General features: G+C 36.5%; 1 protein-coding gene across 4 annotated transcripts in view; it reads right to left on the reverse strand.

The window, feature by feature from the left end:
- TMEM87B (transmembrane protein 87B) overlaps positions 1–18127 on the reverse strand; it is a 58703-nt gene that overhangs the window by 31926 nt on the left and 8650 nt on the right. For all 4 annotated transcript variants that reach the window (XM_069075559.1, XM_069075557.1, XM_069075558.1 and 1 more), the window contains exons 2-9: positions 17573–17633; positions 16503–16594; positions 11627–11761; positions 10017–10073; positions 8821–8914; positions 1451–1512; positions 981–1164; positions 173–272 (exon numbers count right to left, since the gene is read on the reverse strand). In XM_069075559.1, the coding sequence (XP_068931660.1) occupies positions 173–272; positions 981–1164; positions 1451–1512; positions 8821–8914; positions 10017–10073; positions 11627–11761; positions 16503–16594; positions 17573–17633 (785 nt within the window). The remainder of the gene's footprint in view (positions 1–172; positions 273–980; positions 1165–1450; positions 1513–8820; positions 8915–10016; positions 10074–11626; positions 11762–16502; positions 16595–17572; positions 17634–18127) is intronic.

Below are 18127 nucleotides of genomic sequence, written 5' to 3' on the forward strand. Positions count from 1 at the left end.
AAGCTGGAGGGAAAGAAATCCTAGGGTAGATAAGTGGTAATGAGAATGAAAAGGAAGGGCAGATTCAATAGGATTGGGAATGAATTAGAGGGTGAGAGAGACTACGTCAAAAGTGATTCTAAGGATTTAAGTCTGATTTGGGAAAGTGCTTGTAATAACACCTAATACTTACTTCACAATGCCATAGCCCAAGCTCACAATAATAACCAGGAGGCGTGCTAGTGTCCTCTTAACTGCAGAAATCAACTCAGCAAACATTAATAAACCTTGGGCTGAAAAGGAAACAAATCACTTCTGATATAAAATAGTGAACTAGAAGAAATTCTCCATATTCAAGATTCCCCATTTTTTCAAATACATCTGGCTAACTCTTTTTCAGATTTGTCATCTACGAGCCCTCTTGGGCACAGTAACCCTTATAAAAGTGAGAAGGTGGCTGTATGTGAATAGTGTACAGTTACAATGCTACTAAAACAAAGTGGATTCCTTGTCATAGTGAAAAGAGAAAGGGAAAAAGTAAGCAAATAGAAGGTCGCTGACTCAAAATATCTCTAATTTTCACCAACAAAAAATTATTTTAGCTAAGTTACTCTTTAGAAATACAAATACACATGAAAAATTAAGTCAGCTGGGATCCACAACACTTAACTGGAATTTTATTTAAGGGATGGAAATAATAAAGGAATCAGGATTCCGGAATTTTAGATTTAGAAGGATATTAAATGTCATCTAATCTAACTCATACCTAAAGAATTTCCACTACAACACACCCAACAAGTAAGAAACTCTGCTTGAAAAACTACAACAGTGTGGAATGTATACAAACATAAATCCAACTCCTATTCAAAGGTCCACATGGTTCCCCTTCAACTCCTTCCTTTTCAATATTTATTATAGCAACTACAAGAAGTCAGAAAGTCTCTAGAACCCACCCAGCCAAATACCTCATATACCATTTATGTAACAGATAAGCAACTTACAAGACAGTCCTGTGGCATTGACTTTTTGATATTCCGCATAAAATACTGCTTTTTCCAGCATTCCCAGGAAAATAACAGCAGCAATCCAAAACTGAATCCTTAATAAATCCTTCCAATAACAGGCAGACCACATTAGCCAGAGCACACCATATAAAATGTAAATAATGCACATCACCATGTAAAACTGTAGAAAGAAAAGGAGTTTTAGATCACATAGGCCTTAAATCTCTTTCGGTTGTTTTTTCTCTGTCCAAATATCATTCTGTTATCTGCTACGTTTTTGTACTTTGGTACTAAAGATGGATGAGTACTGACAAAATAAGACACTTGATTAGAGATTCTAGGAAAGCCATTTTAACTCTCAAGGCCTCAACTAACTCATCTGTAAAATGAGAGGAGGTCAGATTACCTCTCTATTGCTAACATTAACATTCCACCATTTGTTGGTTTCCATTTATTCTCCTACTTACAATCATTAGAGGCCACTCTGACGCAGAGATATATCCATGAAGGCCCACCATCGAAAGAGAAACTGGTGGGAAAAAAAACAGACAGGTTTTCTATCAATTTCTTTTGTTAAGCTATTTAAAACACACCCATTTCCCAGATGACATAAATCCCTGTATATTCTCCTCCCTGTAACTCTACCCTCCTATGTGTTCTATAATCCCTGAAAGAAGAATTCGAGTTCCTAGAGAGGAGGGACTATTTTGCCTTTCTAACTTTATAACTACCACATTGTTTGGCACATAATAAACGGTAGGTATAAGAGTACAATATTCAACAACTACTTATTTGACAGATTAATTCAATAATGTGACTCATGCTAGGTCAATTTACCTGAGCCAAACTTGTTTATAACCAGATAACTATATCATTTACAACAGGAAGCATAATCTGGCATTCTGGATGCCTAAATCTAAGGAAAGTAGGCTTTAGAGTTATCTATTTCATGTCTATGCCTTTTCTTGAAATGATAAGACCAAGCTTTTAGTCTTATCCTTTTGGATCTCTCACAGCAGCTAATATAATGTTGTCAATGCTTTCCTATTCTTAATTCAATGGCTGAGGATAGGTAAGAGAGAATAAATATTTGAAAAACTGGCTGAAGTAGAGGAGCTAGAATTATAGCAGGAAGCTTTCTAATCTTCAAAGACCTCAATTTTCACCATTTTTAAATACTGTACTCCTACCTATCCCAAAGTAAGAAATGGCAATGAGAAGAGTCAAAGTTAAACTATTTACTTGTTCTCCTTAATTCCATTAATCTTTTTTATTCATTCATCTCATCTCTTGCCTTCCTTTCACTAGGAAAGATTAGCTTATACTTGGCTGCTTTTAGTTTCTTACTACCTACTTACTATTCAGACTAGTGATCTGGCTTTTATCCACATTCACTCTGACTGCTTCTTTCATCTTTATTTCTGGTTGCTTTTTCTCTCTTCCATCCCTAAATGTTTATGTCACTGAAAGGATCCATCCTCAGTCTTCTTCTCTACACATCAACAGGGCAAACTTTTCAGTCCCAAGTTCCCCCTTGAGCTCTGCAGTGTTAATGGGATTTAAGATCTTCCCAGGCCATTAATAGTCCTCACTTGGAGCCCATTAAGGGCAACTTGCTTAGGGGAGGCTTGCTTGTAGGAAGGCTTTCACACCTTTTGCTAATTTTTAATTAGGCACTGGGTCATGAGGGTTGTGATGCCTTCTGGCTCTGAGAAGTGTATATAAATTCTGAGTTGGCATTTTGCTTTGGGAGCTCACTTATGAGAAGGAATTTGTGAATCCCTGGTTAAGATTCTGAATGGCTGTATGTTCAGAGCTCTCTGAATGTACTGCTCAGATGTAAAGGCTCTCTCAATCCAGGGATGAATGTAAAGTATACAGTTGATTCAGACAGTCAGAGCCCTGTCTGTTGGTTTTTATTTCTCTGCTTGTATTTTCTCTGAAGTTCAGGGAACTGACATTTCCCTGAACTAGTGAATGTAATTTAAAAAAGACTGCTGACCCCTTAAACAGCTGTCTTTCCTAGTAAAGCAGATCTAAGAACCTGTGCTAGCAGCCATGCTGGGTATGCCAGCGTGGTTGCCACTACAAGATCCAGACCAGAAGCTCTAATTGCCTCTTAGGTATCTGGATTCTGATATCTGGCTTGGACCTAATTCAAACTGAGCATGTCCAAAACCAAATGATCTTTTTCCAAAACCTAGCCTTGCTCTGAACGTGAATATTTCCACTAATGGCACCCTATTCTCAATCATCCAGGCTTACAACTCACTTCTTCTCTCTCCATATACAGTCAGTCACCAAGTCCTGTTGGTTCTATATACTTGATCTCTCACTTCTATTCCTTCCTTTCCATTCCCACTGTCATGACATTAACCTTTAACTCTCACCTAGAATACTGCATTTGGTTCTAAACTAGTTTCCAGAGCCCTAGCCCCTTCCTGGGCCAATCTAATGTACCTACTCCTCATAACACTCTTCTTAGGGGATAGCTCTCATCATGTCACAGTAGTGCTTAAAGATTTTCAACTGAGTAACCCTCCCTGCCTACCAGATAAAGTCCCAAATCCTCAACCAAACATGAAAGGCCCTGACAAACTATTTGGCCTTACTTCCACTGTTTTCCTTCTCATGCTGCATGCTAGAACCAAAAGAACAAACCACATGTCTTTTGGCTATATATCCAATACTTTGCTGCTGTCATGCTTCTATCCTTTGCTCCTTACCTACACACTGCAATATACACCCAGTGAAAGTCTTCTCATGCTTGAAAGCAAAGATCAAATCAAATGTCAATTCATCCATTAAAGTCTTCATTGTTCTCCCAAGTCAAATGTGATGTCTCCTTCTTTGGCTCTCAGAATTATAGGATCAAGAGTTGGAAGAGACTTCAGAGCCCTACTGGTCTCACCTATACTTGAAAAAAAAATGCATCTACAATATTCAGCCTGGGTTTGAAGACATCTGCAAGGAAGAACCCACGGTATCCAGAGGGAGCATATTCCACTTTTTAGCAATTCTAATTGTTAAAAAAATTTTCTTTATATCATACCTAAATACACCTAGCTGTAGTAGCTTCTACCTCTGGAGTAAAGCAGAATAAATTAAATCCTACTGCTACATCTAGAATTTGGACAGGAATCAAAAGCAAACTCAATGGCCTACAGTTTGCATGCTATTCTTTTTTTTTTTTAATTAGGGCATTTGTTTCTTTCCAGTCCCATACGATCTCTCATTCTTTGAATCTTTCAAAGATCAATGACAAACAGCTCTCACCTATTTGCCAGTCCTTTAGTACACATGCAGTTCATCTAAGCCTGTTGACAAATTCATCAAAACCAAATAGATTCTCTCCTACTACATTCCCATTTATCTTGGGTTTTAATTCTCTAAGAAGTTATGTTTGTTCTGTCCTTGCCCATCCAAATTAAGAGAAAGTAAAAGCAAAAATGAGTCTGACCTGGCCCTTCATCATCATTTCTATAATTTCCTCAGTCCACTGGGGCAGCAACAACCTTTTTGTTCAACAAACAACCCTTTTGTTCCTATTCTTTTTGTTTTCCTTTACTTTCCTTGAAAGCCTCTGCTCACCTTGAGCTTAAGGGCTATCTGACCCTATTCTCAAAGACCACTTCCATATTCATTCTTTTGTGACTTTCCCTAAGTTGATTTGTGAGTTTCTTGGACATTCATATTAATGTTTTTAGAGGACTTCACCCTTTCCTTCTCATTAAAATTGTTTCTCTTTCAAATCTTCAGAATTTCACTTCTGAGAACTTTCCATTCCTCCTGGGAGCACTTCCACAACAGAATTTTGGCCCATGAGATTCTACCAATACTTTCTGTGTTCTACCAGACCTTTGAAATCTAATCTCCAAAAACCTAGATTACATTACTGTGCAGAGTTTTCCTCCTCTTCTTTGTCACAAATGTTAAGATAAAGTAGTGATATTCCCCCAGTAAGATTAATGAGAATCATATTCAGAATTGAAGTTCCTCTCATGGGTTCACCTACCTTTTGATGGATGAAATTATCATTAAAGCATTCCAAGAAATCATTAACTACTCTGTTGTAAGGCAGGGAGACCTCCAACAAATATCTAGATAACTTTTAGTTCCGACTCATAAAAATATCATGCCTCCCAGACAAGCTTTGATTACCTATTCCCAAAATGCTTTAGCTATTTTTTTTTTCAAGCATTCTGTAGTTTGGTCACTGACAATATTCTTTGTATTTCTGCCTCTTCAAGTTCATCCAAATGCCCTCCTCCTTGCTTCCCTCTCTCTGATCACTACATTTCCCTCACTTTAGTACACTTTCTATATGATACTACTCTGTGTTCCCTGTTCCCTACCCAGTTTCTTTTACATTTCCATATAGTTTGAGGCATACAATTCCATAACCATATCCCTTTCACAGGCCTCATCTCACCAAATCTCAGAAATACCCAAGATGTTCTATTTCCCTTCTCACTTTATAATTTCTACTTTGCCTTGTTCCCATACTTTATACAAAATACTCATCTGAAGTCACAGGTCTTATTTCTGGCTCCTTTCTTGGGTTGTCTTTTATGAAGTTCTACGTATCTTTACTACTACTTTTTGTTTTACATTATAGAAATGATCAAAGTATAAGGCTGGTGGTTATGAAGGTAATTCTCTCCCATCCTACTCCATTTCAATTTAAAGCCCTTATGATTAGATTTATAAGACTACAAGAAGATCCATTTCGGCCAGTATTATTAGGTACAATGCATTCCTGGCCAGGAACTAGTCATTCCTGTATTCTGAACCTGTGACCAGAAATTTCTACATGCATCACCAGAAGCAGGAAGTAGCTCCTCTCTCTGAACTCAGTTTCTACAACCCATCTTCTGTATTTCTGTTCTAATTTGTGTAACTCTAGTACATAGACATATTACTGATAATTTCACTGTAACATGGAGTAATTGTCGATTCTTGAAGATCTATTCCAATAGGATGTAAGACATGGCAAATATTATTAAACTGGACATAAATTTATAAAATAAAGAGTGAAGGACAACATCTGGATAGCATAAATGCTCTCATAACATATTGAGGACCAGATGAAGGCCCCATGACAATCAGGTATATATCTGATATGCAAGGTTTCTAGAAAGATATGGACAAAAATCACAAAGGATAAAAAGGTGAAAGATACTATGTCAGAAGTAGTACTGTAATGGGAATGTAAATTGTGAAGATCTTCCCTGCCCCTAGGCTAAAGTGCACCTGGAGCCTGGGGTGGGAGGCTTGTTTTTCAGTAGATACTTCTTGATTGGCCAGTGGGTCCAGAAGGTTGTTACACTCTCTGAGCCAGGAGAAGGGTATATAAACCCTGATTTGAGGCTTTGTTTTGGGGCTCACTTTGAGAAGTGTTCTGTGATTTGATCAGATGAAACTCTGGAAAGCCGTTGTCCAGAGCCCCCGGCTTTAAAACCCAGATGTTGTTTGGTATGGATGTAATGGTTGGACAGTTTGGAAATCTGTCTACTTGATCTGTTTTTGTCTTGATAATTCTGTCTGTATACTTTGAAGTTCGGGGTGCTGACTTTTTCCCCTGAACTAGGTGAACGATACATATCTGACTGATTAAAGTAAGCTTGTTAACCCATTTTGAGTTGCTTTCCTTTGTCAAAGCAGATCCAAGAACCTGTGGGGGCAGCAAACCCTGAGGACGCTTGGGGTGCTTGCTGCTACAAAATGGCGTCACAAACAGGATCTGCAGAGTAAAAGGAAAGTATGGGGACTGGGATAATTGTTTGTTTCCCAGTTGTGGTAGCTGTGATTCTGTGGAGCCATGGAGCAGGAGAGAAGAATGGCCTGCGTGCGGACTTCGCTGAGCTGAGAGCAGGAATGGTGAGCTGCCTGCATCGGGACCTGGGCAGAAGCCAGGAGCGGCTGCCGCCTGCGGGAGAAGGAACCCAGGAGTTCGGAATTCAGCCACAGGAAAAGATAAGAACTGAGCAGCAAAGCAGGGGCACTGAGTGTGTTTCCTGGCTGCATCCCACAGTTTGGGACCCAGGGGGAGAATGGACTTGTGACTATGGTGGGTGGGATGAAGTGCCTTGGACCCCCAAGGACCCCACCTTGTTGGTTTTGTTGCCCAACCCCCTCTCTGTACTTCGAAGCGGGGGCTGGAGCTGTGTGAGGGGAAGGACACCCCCCTCCTCCCAAGAGAACTTTGGACTCTTGTTTTGAATTGAAGTGACAATGCCATGTATTTTGTGTTTGTTTAAGGCCCAATGGCCACTTTGGTAACTTTAGTTCTGTGTCTTGAAAATGTGACCTAAGAGATGTTTAGTGCTAATTCAAAATTTAATTGTCTATGCTATGGGCATGAAAGATCTTGGGGCCGAATGTAATGGGAATGTAAATTGTGAAGATCTTCCCTGGAGCCTGGGGTGGGAGGCTTGTTTTTCAGTAGATACTTCTTGATTGGCCAGTGGGTCAATAAGGTTGTTACACTCTCTGAGCCAGGAGAAGGGTATATAAACCCTTATTTGAGGCTTTGTTTTGGGGCTCACTTTGAGAAGTGTTTTGTGATTTGATCAGATGAAACTCTGGAAAGCCGTTGTCCAGAGTCCCCCAGCTTTGAAACCCAGATGTTGTTTGGTATGGATGTAATGGTTGGACAGTTTGGAAATCTGTCTACTTGATCTGTTTTTGTCTTGATAATTCTGTCTGTATACTTTGAAGTTCGGAGTGCTGACCTTTTTCCCCTGAACTAGGTGAACGATACATATCTGACTGATGAAAGTAAGCTTGTTAACCCATTTTGAGTTGCTTTCCTTTAACAAAGCAGATCCAAGAACCTGTATGGGCAGCCACCCTGAGGACGCTTGGGGTGCTTGCTGCCACAAGTACCAACACTTTATGAGATATACAGTAAAGTTATTTGCAGAAACATTATATCTCCCTAACTAGCCTAGAAATTCTCCAGAAGGCAGAGATATTATGTTCATTCATTCATTCATCCATTCATGTTCACTTTTATTAAGTATCTGCCACATGCAAGTAACCATATCTACATGTGATGGGTTCTTAGTAAATGTTCTGTCATCACCGTTGCTGCTGTCCAGTTGTTTTGGTCAAGTCCAGCTCTTTGTAATCCCATGTGGGGTTTTGTTGGCAAATATACTACAGTGGTTTGCCATTTCCTTCTCCAGTGAATTAAGACAGAGGTTAAGTGAGTAGCCCAGGGTCACACAGCTAGTGAGTGTCTAAGGCCAGATTTGAACTTAGGTCTTTCTGTGCTCTATCCACTGAGCTACCTAGCCGCCTCCAGTAACTGTTTACTGAAATGAAATAAAATCTCATGTAGAAGTCAATGTATTTAGTTACCAAATAAATTTCTATAAAATCAAAACCATTCAAGGGCCCAATGATGCCCACTAGAAACATTCAATATAGTAAAATTATAAAAACCCTAAAGACCTCATACTATCTGACATTCTTCTCTAAAATACTATTTTCATTAAAAATTTTGAAATTTGCAAGTGTGAAGTGAACTTTATAGATGACTATAAGGTTTTAAATTTTAAACAATTTTCTTTCCTGAAAAATTAAGTTTCTTAGATAACTGAAAAATAAATCTAAAATACTTTAAAATATAATGCAAATTTGCTCTTAGGAAAAATATAAGACTTTCATCTTAGAAATTTAAAGCTATTCCAAAAATAATAACTACTTTCTAAACATAAATTAGTAATAATTAACTTTTAAATGGTATATTATTAACAGAGTAATTACACGCAGAATAAGAGACAGAATACTTTGAACACAAAGAAACATGAATTTAGTTAAGCAACTGTACCATTCAAATTCCAGTTTGTGTCTTCCTTTTCTGTTTTAAAAGAAACAATGAAGAGATGTGGTCCATCCCTCCATGTTGTGGCTACAACATCATCCTGTAAGACAGAAAAAATTCTTTTATGGCAAATGGAAATGACCATTTAAAATGGCAACTATTTGCTCCTTAACTTTTAAAACAAGTATTAGCTGTTGGGTTTGCTTTTAATTATAGCAAACATAAAGGGTAGAAGCCAGATTGATGATGAAAATATCAAATATGTTTTATTCAAAGGGAAACTTTGCTCCAACTGTTTACTACCACACTGAGCAAAAAAGCATTCTCTCTAAATGCCATCTTTCTATACATCCCTCCTTTTTATGGTAGCTACTGTCAAAATGTGGTTTTTCTAAAACACATCTTTTTAAAAAATATTTCAGAGAATTTCTTAACCTATCTAGAATAAAGGTAAAGAACAAAATGCATTTCACTCTAAGAAAAGGAGTGGGGTAGAAAAGAATTAGTATTTGGGTCCACAGTGACTGGGTTCAGATTTCAGGTTTACCGCTTCTTATCTTAACTTGCTATCTTATGTATTTGGGGAAATGTCTTCTTTTCTCTGGACCTCATTTATAAAATGAAGGATTTGGGCTAGATCTCTAAGGCCCTGTTTTTGGCTCTAAATTCCATGGTTATGGGGTTCTCCTAAATTTACCCTTCTCTGAATTATCACTCTGCTATAACTATACACAAATACAATCTTTCCTTACTCCCTTCTCTCTGAACTCTCAATTTCTGTTTCCTTTGTTCTCTTTAATGCCTTGCCTGACCCATTCCTATAAGCTTAAATAACCATGATCTGGTTTTTATTTTTTCCACGATTCCTTATGAGCAAAAGGCAAAAGGCAGAAGAATAACAGTACAGAAAGAAAAGAGAAATGTTATACTGAGATAACCAAATGAAACCTTAAAGACAGTTTTAAAATAATATACAAATGAATGTGGTATTGATGTAGATATAATACATACAACATGTCTCCATTTAAATAATCCCAATTCTAGCAACTCTATTGGCAAACCACTTATTCTAACTCCTCTCCCCCAAACATGTACAATTGCAACTTGGTAAAATGAAACTGACTACCCATCAGTATTAGATTTTTCTAAAAGTCCTATTGTACTGTATCTTTGGTTTAAGAACAGATGAAAATAAAATTTACCATTGATCCTTTCAAGTCTGGAACCTTTTTCATATTTACTACTGTTTGTTCTTTACTCTAAAAAAAAGAGAATAGATGATTGAGATTCATGAAGCCAACTCAAAATAAAAAGTATTTTCAGTACTTTCTGAAAGTAAAAAAAACCCAACAGTTGTTGAAGATAACAAATACCAAAAGGAGAATCTCTCTGGATAAAATATCTAAGAATCCAAAAGGATAAGTTGAAAAAAACAGGACAAAATAAAGTACTACTATTATTTAAGCCTACCATGAAATCTGTTAACTGTTAAGTTTTCCCTAACAACATGTACCACTATTTAGATGCTTTATAGAGACCTCATATTTTAATAGGGCAAAAGAATAAAATGATACTTAAAATAATTAAGAAGTTTGAATTGGTAGAATTTATGAGGAAATTGTTTTTTTGCTTTTTTTTTTTTTTTGGAGGGGAGAAGGCAAGGCAATTAGGGTTCAGTGACTTGCCCAAGATCATAGGCTAGTGTTAAGTGTCTGAGGCCATATTTGAACTCAGGACCTCCTGACTCCAGAGCTGGTGTTCTATTCACTGTGCCACCTAGCCACCCCCTATGTGGAAATTTTAAAGGAACAGGGATTTAACATTTTTTTTTGCTTTTTTTTTCTTTTGGAGGGCAACTGGGGTTGGGGTTAAGTAACTTGCCCAGGGTTACACGGCTAGTTGTGTGTGTGTGTGTGTGTGTGTGTTAAGTGTCTGAGGCTGGATCCAAACTCAGGTCCTCCCCACTCTAGGGTTGGAGCTCTACTCACTGCGCCATCTAGCCGCCCCCAGGGATTTAACATTTAAGAAAAGACTAGAGGTTTAGTATGCCGTAGTCCACTTGACTTAACAATTATTCCTTTTACTGAATCTCTGCTTATAAGACTTTGGAATGAGATGGCAAGGAACATATATTCTCATGAAGTTCTTTTGCAACCTTTATGATTTTTGGTCCATTTAAAACAGACAATACACGATGATTGAGAATATGGATTTACAGTTGCTTAAAAGCTGATAACACATTTTGTGTGAAAAATAAGTACTGAAATAAAGATCTGAATATATGGAAAAAAATGACTTACTTTTGCAATAAAAGCTTCAGAGCTATACATCTGTTGTGAGTGTGTGTGTATTTCCACACTCCCCCCACCAAAAAAAATAAGCTAATTTATAAACTGATGGTGCATATGTCTGTTTTAGGGAGAGAAAGAAAAGACCCAGTTATAATGAAGACAAAGAGATGACCAAGGCCTCCCCCTGTGACTATTTTGCTGGGGGTGCTGAAATTAAAGTGAAATAAGAGAAGAGGTATTTAGGGAGCAAAGAATTTTTCCAATGGGCCTTGCAAAGCTGGAAAATTCAGGAGGTGGGGGGTAAAGGAGGCTGTGCTAAGAAAGGATGAAGATGTAGATGTAAGTATAGATGTAGGATATAAGAAAGGATGTAGAAATAAAAAAAGCACTCAAGTGAATAGCTTATAGAAATTAAAACCCTTTCTGATTCAGGTACTAATACAAATTTGTTGAAATTTTCATTAACCAGAATGAAAAAAGTGTTAATGTTATAATATTCAGGAAATTCACAACATACTCACACTCAACATAGGAAACATCTGTAAATCACTGTCACAATTTAAATGTTCGCTTTTTTGCTTGCGACATTGTTTTCCTTGGAAATAATCTTCACAGAAATCTTCATTAATACTAAGTATGTGTTTGTCCAACAGTTCCTGCCAAATAAAGTTCAGGATTGTTTCAAAACTTGCTTACTGACATAGGTAAATTGAAATAAGTTTTAAAAATAGTTTAAAATGATCCTGCACCCAAATTTAACAACAATGAAAAGTAGTTCAATTTTGACTTGGAAATGCAGTAATTATAAAAGTTCACATTAAAAAAAAAGAAGGAAAACAGATCAAGCACCTCTCTTTTTAAAATTATTCAATTTTATTTTATTTTCAACTCCAAAATCTCTCCCTCCCCTTCCCCTTCCCAATCCAACAACATTTTAATTATTTTCAGTTCCAAATTCTCTCCCTTCCCCTTAATTTCCCACCCAGCAGCTACCTTTTGCAACTATGGCTAGAGGAAGAATTCTTAACCAAACAAGAGACAGAAAAGATCACAAAAGATAAAGGGATATTTGATTAATTGAAATTGAAAAGCTTTTTCAGAACAAAAATTAATCCAGCAAAAATAACAAAGTAAATTGCTCATTAGGGGGAAAAATATGTCAAATGATGGTCTGCTGGCCATGATATATGAGACCAAAAGCCATTCCTTAGTAGATACATAGTCATAGGACATAAACAAACAGTTCTCAAAAGAATTGCCAACTATTAACAATAGGAAAGACTTTTCCAAAACTCTAAAAAAAGAGATATAAATCAAAACAATACCAAGGTTTTACCTCATACCCAGAAAATTGGTAAAGATGACCTAAGATACAACAGTTAATGCTGTAGGGGCTATTGAAATATGGACACTTATATGCTGTTGGTGGAGCTTTGAATTGATTCAAATACTCTGGAACTATGTGAAGGTGACAAAAATACTCAAATACTTTGACCCAGAGATCTCAGTGTTAATCAAATATCCTGATTTAGACAGACTCCATTTAGAAAGACAGGTACCATATACACCAAAATATTCAAAGTAGCATATTTTGTGATAGCAAATAATTAGAAACAAAGTCAACCCACTGACTTGAGAATGGCTAAACAAATTGTGGTATACGAATGTAATGGAATAGTACTACAACATAAGAAACAACACATATGAAGAAAACATTAAAAGTATGAAAAGATTGATAAATTCTTGCAAAGTGAAATAAACAGAGAAAATAAAAGACAACAAAAAAATAATGACAACATCAATGAAAAGAACAAAAAAAAAAAGAGACCAAATGAAACATAATTACAATGATCAAGCCAGGTCACAAAGAAAAGGATGAGAAAATGTACCTCCTTCCCCTTTTTGTAAAGGAGGGGGACCATGTGTATGGAATTCTGCATATACTCTTGGACCTGTCCTGACATGAAGATTAGGTAGGCTGACCTGCATTTATTTCTCTCTCTTTATTATCTATTAAAGGGACAACTCTCTGGAAAGTAGAGAGCAGTAGAAACTTAGAAATTGAGCTGTTAGAAAAACAAAAAATATCCATAATTTTTTTTAGAAAGACAAGCTACAGTCATCTAGAAATTTTACTTATGAGGAATACTTTGTTCTTTGTAAATTTTAAATGAGAGAGATATTTGTAGGGAAATTCACTGTGCAGAAAGTACTTCCAACTCTATAACTTTAAAAAAAAATTAGCTGACATTTACCTGGCACATCGAGTTTTGCAAAGTGGTTTATATACATCATCCCATTTAATCTTTCCTTGCTGCAATTCTGACTCTTCAGACCTCATTGTTACAATGATTCCCTTGTCTTCTCATTTAGAACATCCCCCAACACCTGGGGCTACCTCGTCCAGGAGCAACCCTCCACCATACCAGTCCCCTCCTCCCTTTCCTTCAAAACTCTCTGGATTTGCCATCACATCCTCATACACATACCTTCCACTACACACATTCCCCACTTTAGCTCTTTTTTTATGTGCTGTCTTCCCAAATTAGACTACAAATTACATAAAGGGAGGGACTTTTAAAAAATGTTTATCTGTAACCCTACTACTTAGCACAGTGCTTGGCAGATAGGCCCTGCTGAAATAAATACTTGCTGTTTTGCCTTGCCCATGAGATAAGCACTATAGAGATCGTTTCCAAGCTATAGATAAGGAAACTGAGGCTTAGGGAGGTTAACTAATTTTCCTAAGGTGACACAGCCAGTGTCTGAGGCAGGATTTTAGTCCATCCACATCATTAAAACCATCATCCTTTACATTATCATGCACATTAAATGTAAATATTAAAACACCAGGGTGCACAATGTAGGATAGATATTGCTGCATGCCGTATAAGAATAAAACACAGAAATCACTAACAAATATGATATTTAACTACAATTAGTATCAGAAAAATGGAGAATCCTTAGACTAATGGGTGAATGTGCTTTCAGGTTAATTTACTGACTATCTTTCTCTCCCCTTGCAATTAGAACCATTCTCCCTGCAATTAATAAATGGTTGAGTTGAATGAAGATTTTAAAAATTTTTTTCCAAAGTCACATGTCTACTGCACCACTTTTCTCCCCTAAAAAATCATTTTAGTAGTGAAAATGCAACATGATTTTAAGTTATTAGTGGTACTATTCCCAAAATCCATAGGATAGGAGAATGCTAAAATATAGAAAAGGGATTTTTTCTCTCTATATACTACAGTGGTCACAATGCAATTAAATTCAATATCCTTGTGCAAATTTCAAAAATTAACTCCATCATACAGTTATTCAATTTTAGAAAAATGGAGCAAAATGCAGGAATTACTTGGTAAAAAAAAAATTAAAAACACTGAGCTCAAAAATATCAATATCACAGAGGAAGTCAGGAAGAGAGGGGACAATATAAATTTGGAAAAGAAAGTAATGTTAAAAACAAAAGATATCAATAAAAACAATATTTTAAAAGGAATTGGAGGGAAGAAACTTAATAGGAATTCCAAAGCCAGTCATAAGAAATTACTTAAATACAGCAATAGGTAAAAGCTAGAAAAAGAATCAATATAAGTACCTGAAGACATGATATAAAGGATAGTCAAAGATGGAAAGGTAATGGAAAGACTTATATGAACTGATGCTGAATGAGGGGAACAGAACCAGGAGAACATGTTCACAGAAACAGCCACAATGTGCGAAGACTAATTTTGATAGACTTAGCCCTTCTCAGCAATGCAAGGACCTGAGTGAAATGGGTGAAAGTATTCTCATAAAATGGGAGCAACAGTGACCAGAATTGAGCTAGGTCCTAACCCCCTGTAGGCCTAAGTTTTGTTTTCCTGTAAATCACATGATTTCAGGGAAATCAGGGGGTATCCCCCCCCTCTTTTCTTCATCCTAGATGCTCTTTTAACCACCTGCCTTTGATGAATAAGGAGAGTAGCTGAAATATGTGTTTGCATTGGGTACTTTAGAATGTGAGGCCATACATCCCACCAATGGGAATGGAGGTCCAGATATTGGGGAGGGGTTTGTGGGTTCTCTCAGAATTGTTTGGGGGTTTTCTTAGAATTGTTTGTATAGGGGTATATAACTGTCTGCTTGATCTCTGTGCAGTGCCTCCCTATACCAGCTTGCTCTGGGGTAAGTGATGCCCAACTCTAGAGAGACTTGACTAGGGAAATAAAAAGCTTCTGTTTTTGCCTTGAGAAACCTGGTTTTTTTAATTTGGGTAAGGGTTTTGTATCCCACATAGACCTAAAACAATTCCAAAAGACTCATCATGATGGAAAATGCCCTCCACACCCAGAGAAAGACTGTGGAGTCAAAATGCAGAGCGAAGCAGACTATTTTCTTTTTTGTTTTATTTTGCTTTTTCTTTCTCATGGTTTCTCCCATTCATTATAATTCTTCTATGCAACATGACTAATGTGGAAAATGTGTGTAACAGGAATGCATGTATAGAGGTATATCATACTACATGCCATCTTGGGGAGGGAGGGAGGAGGAGGGAAGGACAGAAAATTTAAAACCTATAGAAGTGAATGCTGAAAACTAAAAATAAATAAATTAATAACATTTTTTAAAAAGATGGAAAGGTAATAGTATTCTTCACCAGGAGTCTGATTTGAGATCTGATAAGAATTTGAGATTATCTAGGGTGAGGCAGGTTAGGAAATGCTAATCTTTCTTCTTTTCCATCCTTTTCTCATTCTTCTTCTAGTGTTCTGTCTCCTTTCCACATAAATGTTTGTTCTCTTCTTTCTTCTGAATTTCTTCTCTCTTAACTGGGTCCTGTTATGGAACTGAAAAATTTACTAAAGTCTTAATGATCTCCATTCTTAATTTTCAAAGTTGAGAAAAAGTGACTCTCAAACTTTTATTAACTTAACTTACCTATATTATATTTGTGAAGAAGTTAGGGGAGGACTGGTATTCATAAAAGATAGTTTAATTGACTTATTTGAAATACCAAACTGAATTAGTGTCAAAATTAAGAAAATAATGTAAACTCTATTCAGCACCTACTGTGCTAGGTGCCAAAGAAACAAAGACAAAAAAAATCCTTTGTCCTCAAGGAGCTTATATTCTACTGTGGGGTTCAACATATCCACATAAGTATACCTAAGGTAATTTGAGTGGGAAAAGAGCATTAACAACTGGGAACCAGAGAAGTCAGGGAAACTTCAAGGAAATTATAGCAGGTAAATTCAGTCTTGAAGGACAATAAAAATCCAGAAAGGCAGAGATGAGATTAAATATGTAGAGAGACCTTACCTCCTAACCCAATACTCTTAATAATCCTTTATACTCCTGGTTCCCATCAACCCTAATTAGCAATACAATCCTTAAGACCTGTGTTTTACTTACTTCCAACCTGGTATATTCGTTGTGACATGCATGATATTTCAAATGCCACTCTATGGTAAAATTCACAGCTTCAGGACAGCTGAATGATTTAACTGTGTAGAAAGAAAGAATTTCATTTTACATTCAAAATACAAATTATAAACTCAAATTTAGTATTTTTAAGTAGTTTTGAAGTGTTCAATGTTTTCACTCAATAAAATCAATTTATTCAATCAAAAAGAAGTAAATAGCATCATTAAAAAACTACAAAAATTGGGGTGGATAAGTGGCACAGTGAGCAAAAGTGCCAGCCCCTAAGTCAGGAGGACCCTAGTTTGGTTCCGGCCTCAGCCACTTAACAACCACACAAAAAAAAACTAGCTGTGTAACCTTGGGCAAGTTACTTAACCCTAATTGCCCTCCAAAAGGCAAAAAAAAAGTTCCAAAAACTAAAATGTTGCTAATGCATACTGTTAAGTCCAATGTGACTGGTATAATTTGTTATAAGGATAATCTATTTGATCCACCGGTCTTATCATCCTACAATTATTTTCTATGTTCTCTTCTGTACAGACATAGGTGGTGTGGCAGAAAACACAAAACCTCTTCATTTATTGCTTCTTTTCCACTGAGGGAAAAAAACAAATCACTAAATCCTTGTAGATCAATACAGAATAGGGGATTACAATCAAGAGACCCTAGCTGAAATGAACCTTGGAGATTATCTAGTTCTTCATTTTATAGGTGAAAAAAACAGAAATTAAATGACCTATTCAACATCCCACAGCTAGCTAATGGCAAAGCTGAAACTAAAATCCAATTTTCCTTATTCCCAGTCCGGACAAATGTTCAGACTGGGGCTTTGCCCTACTGTCACTCCTAACAATATGTAATTGAAAGTATGACATAAGTTTAAAAAATAAGTCATCTCTGATTTTTTTCAGCTAATAAGATTATGATTATGGGAACCATGGGACTTTGGGAAATATTCAGCCTTGCAAATACTGATTTCAAACAAAATTAAAACATTATAAAGTTACTGGAAAAAAAGTCTTTAGGAATAAGTCATTCTCCTCACTGTTAATACTTACTTTTAAGCTTGATCTCAGTAGAATTAAACATAGTTTTCCTAAATATTAATGGTCTTGATCCCTACAAAGAAAAAACAGAAATATTATATTATGTCCTAAAGATATTTAAAGAGTTTATTAAACTTTTCCATCACTGTTTAAAATTAAAGCATCTCTCTTTTCGTACAAAACATATACAAAACCATAATCAGTAAACAGGTAAATAAATGATCAGAAAATAAATACAGAAAAGTTAGCTGCCTTGGTAGTTGTTCAGAGACAAAAACCAATTAATCAATAAACAATCATTGAGTCAACTCAGGGCCAGACTAAGTGCAAAGATACGTCGTTTGTTTACCAGTTGATTGTTTAAAGTCATAGACCCAAGTACAAATGAGGAGCGACCTATTTGTGAAGAAGTACAGATTATAAATCCAATTCTCCAATCCTCAGGGCATGTTCTAAAAACTTTCTGGAATAAAAGCCCATCTCCTTCTAATAATTATGGGACTAAGTCACTGTAGCAGCAAGCACCCCAAGAGCGTCCTCAGGGTTTGCTGCCCATACAGGTTCTTG

Source organism: Petaurus breviceps, unplaced genomic scaffold (genome assembly GCF_028583685.1).
Source record: "Petaurus breviceps papuanus isolate PSGF00001 unplaced genomic scaffold, PetGlider_PUasm1.0 90919, whole genome shotgun sequence".
Lineage (NCBI taxonomy): Eukaryota > Metazoa > Chordata > Mammalia > Diprotodontia > Petauridae > Petaurus > Petaurus breviceps.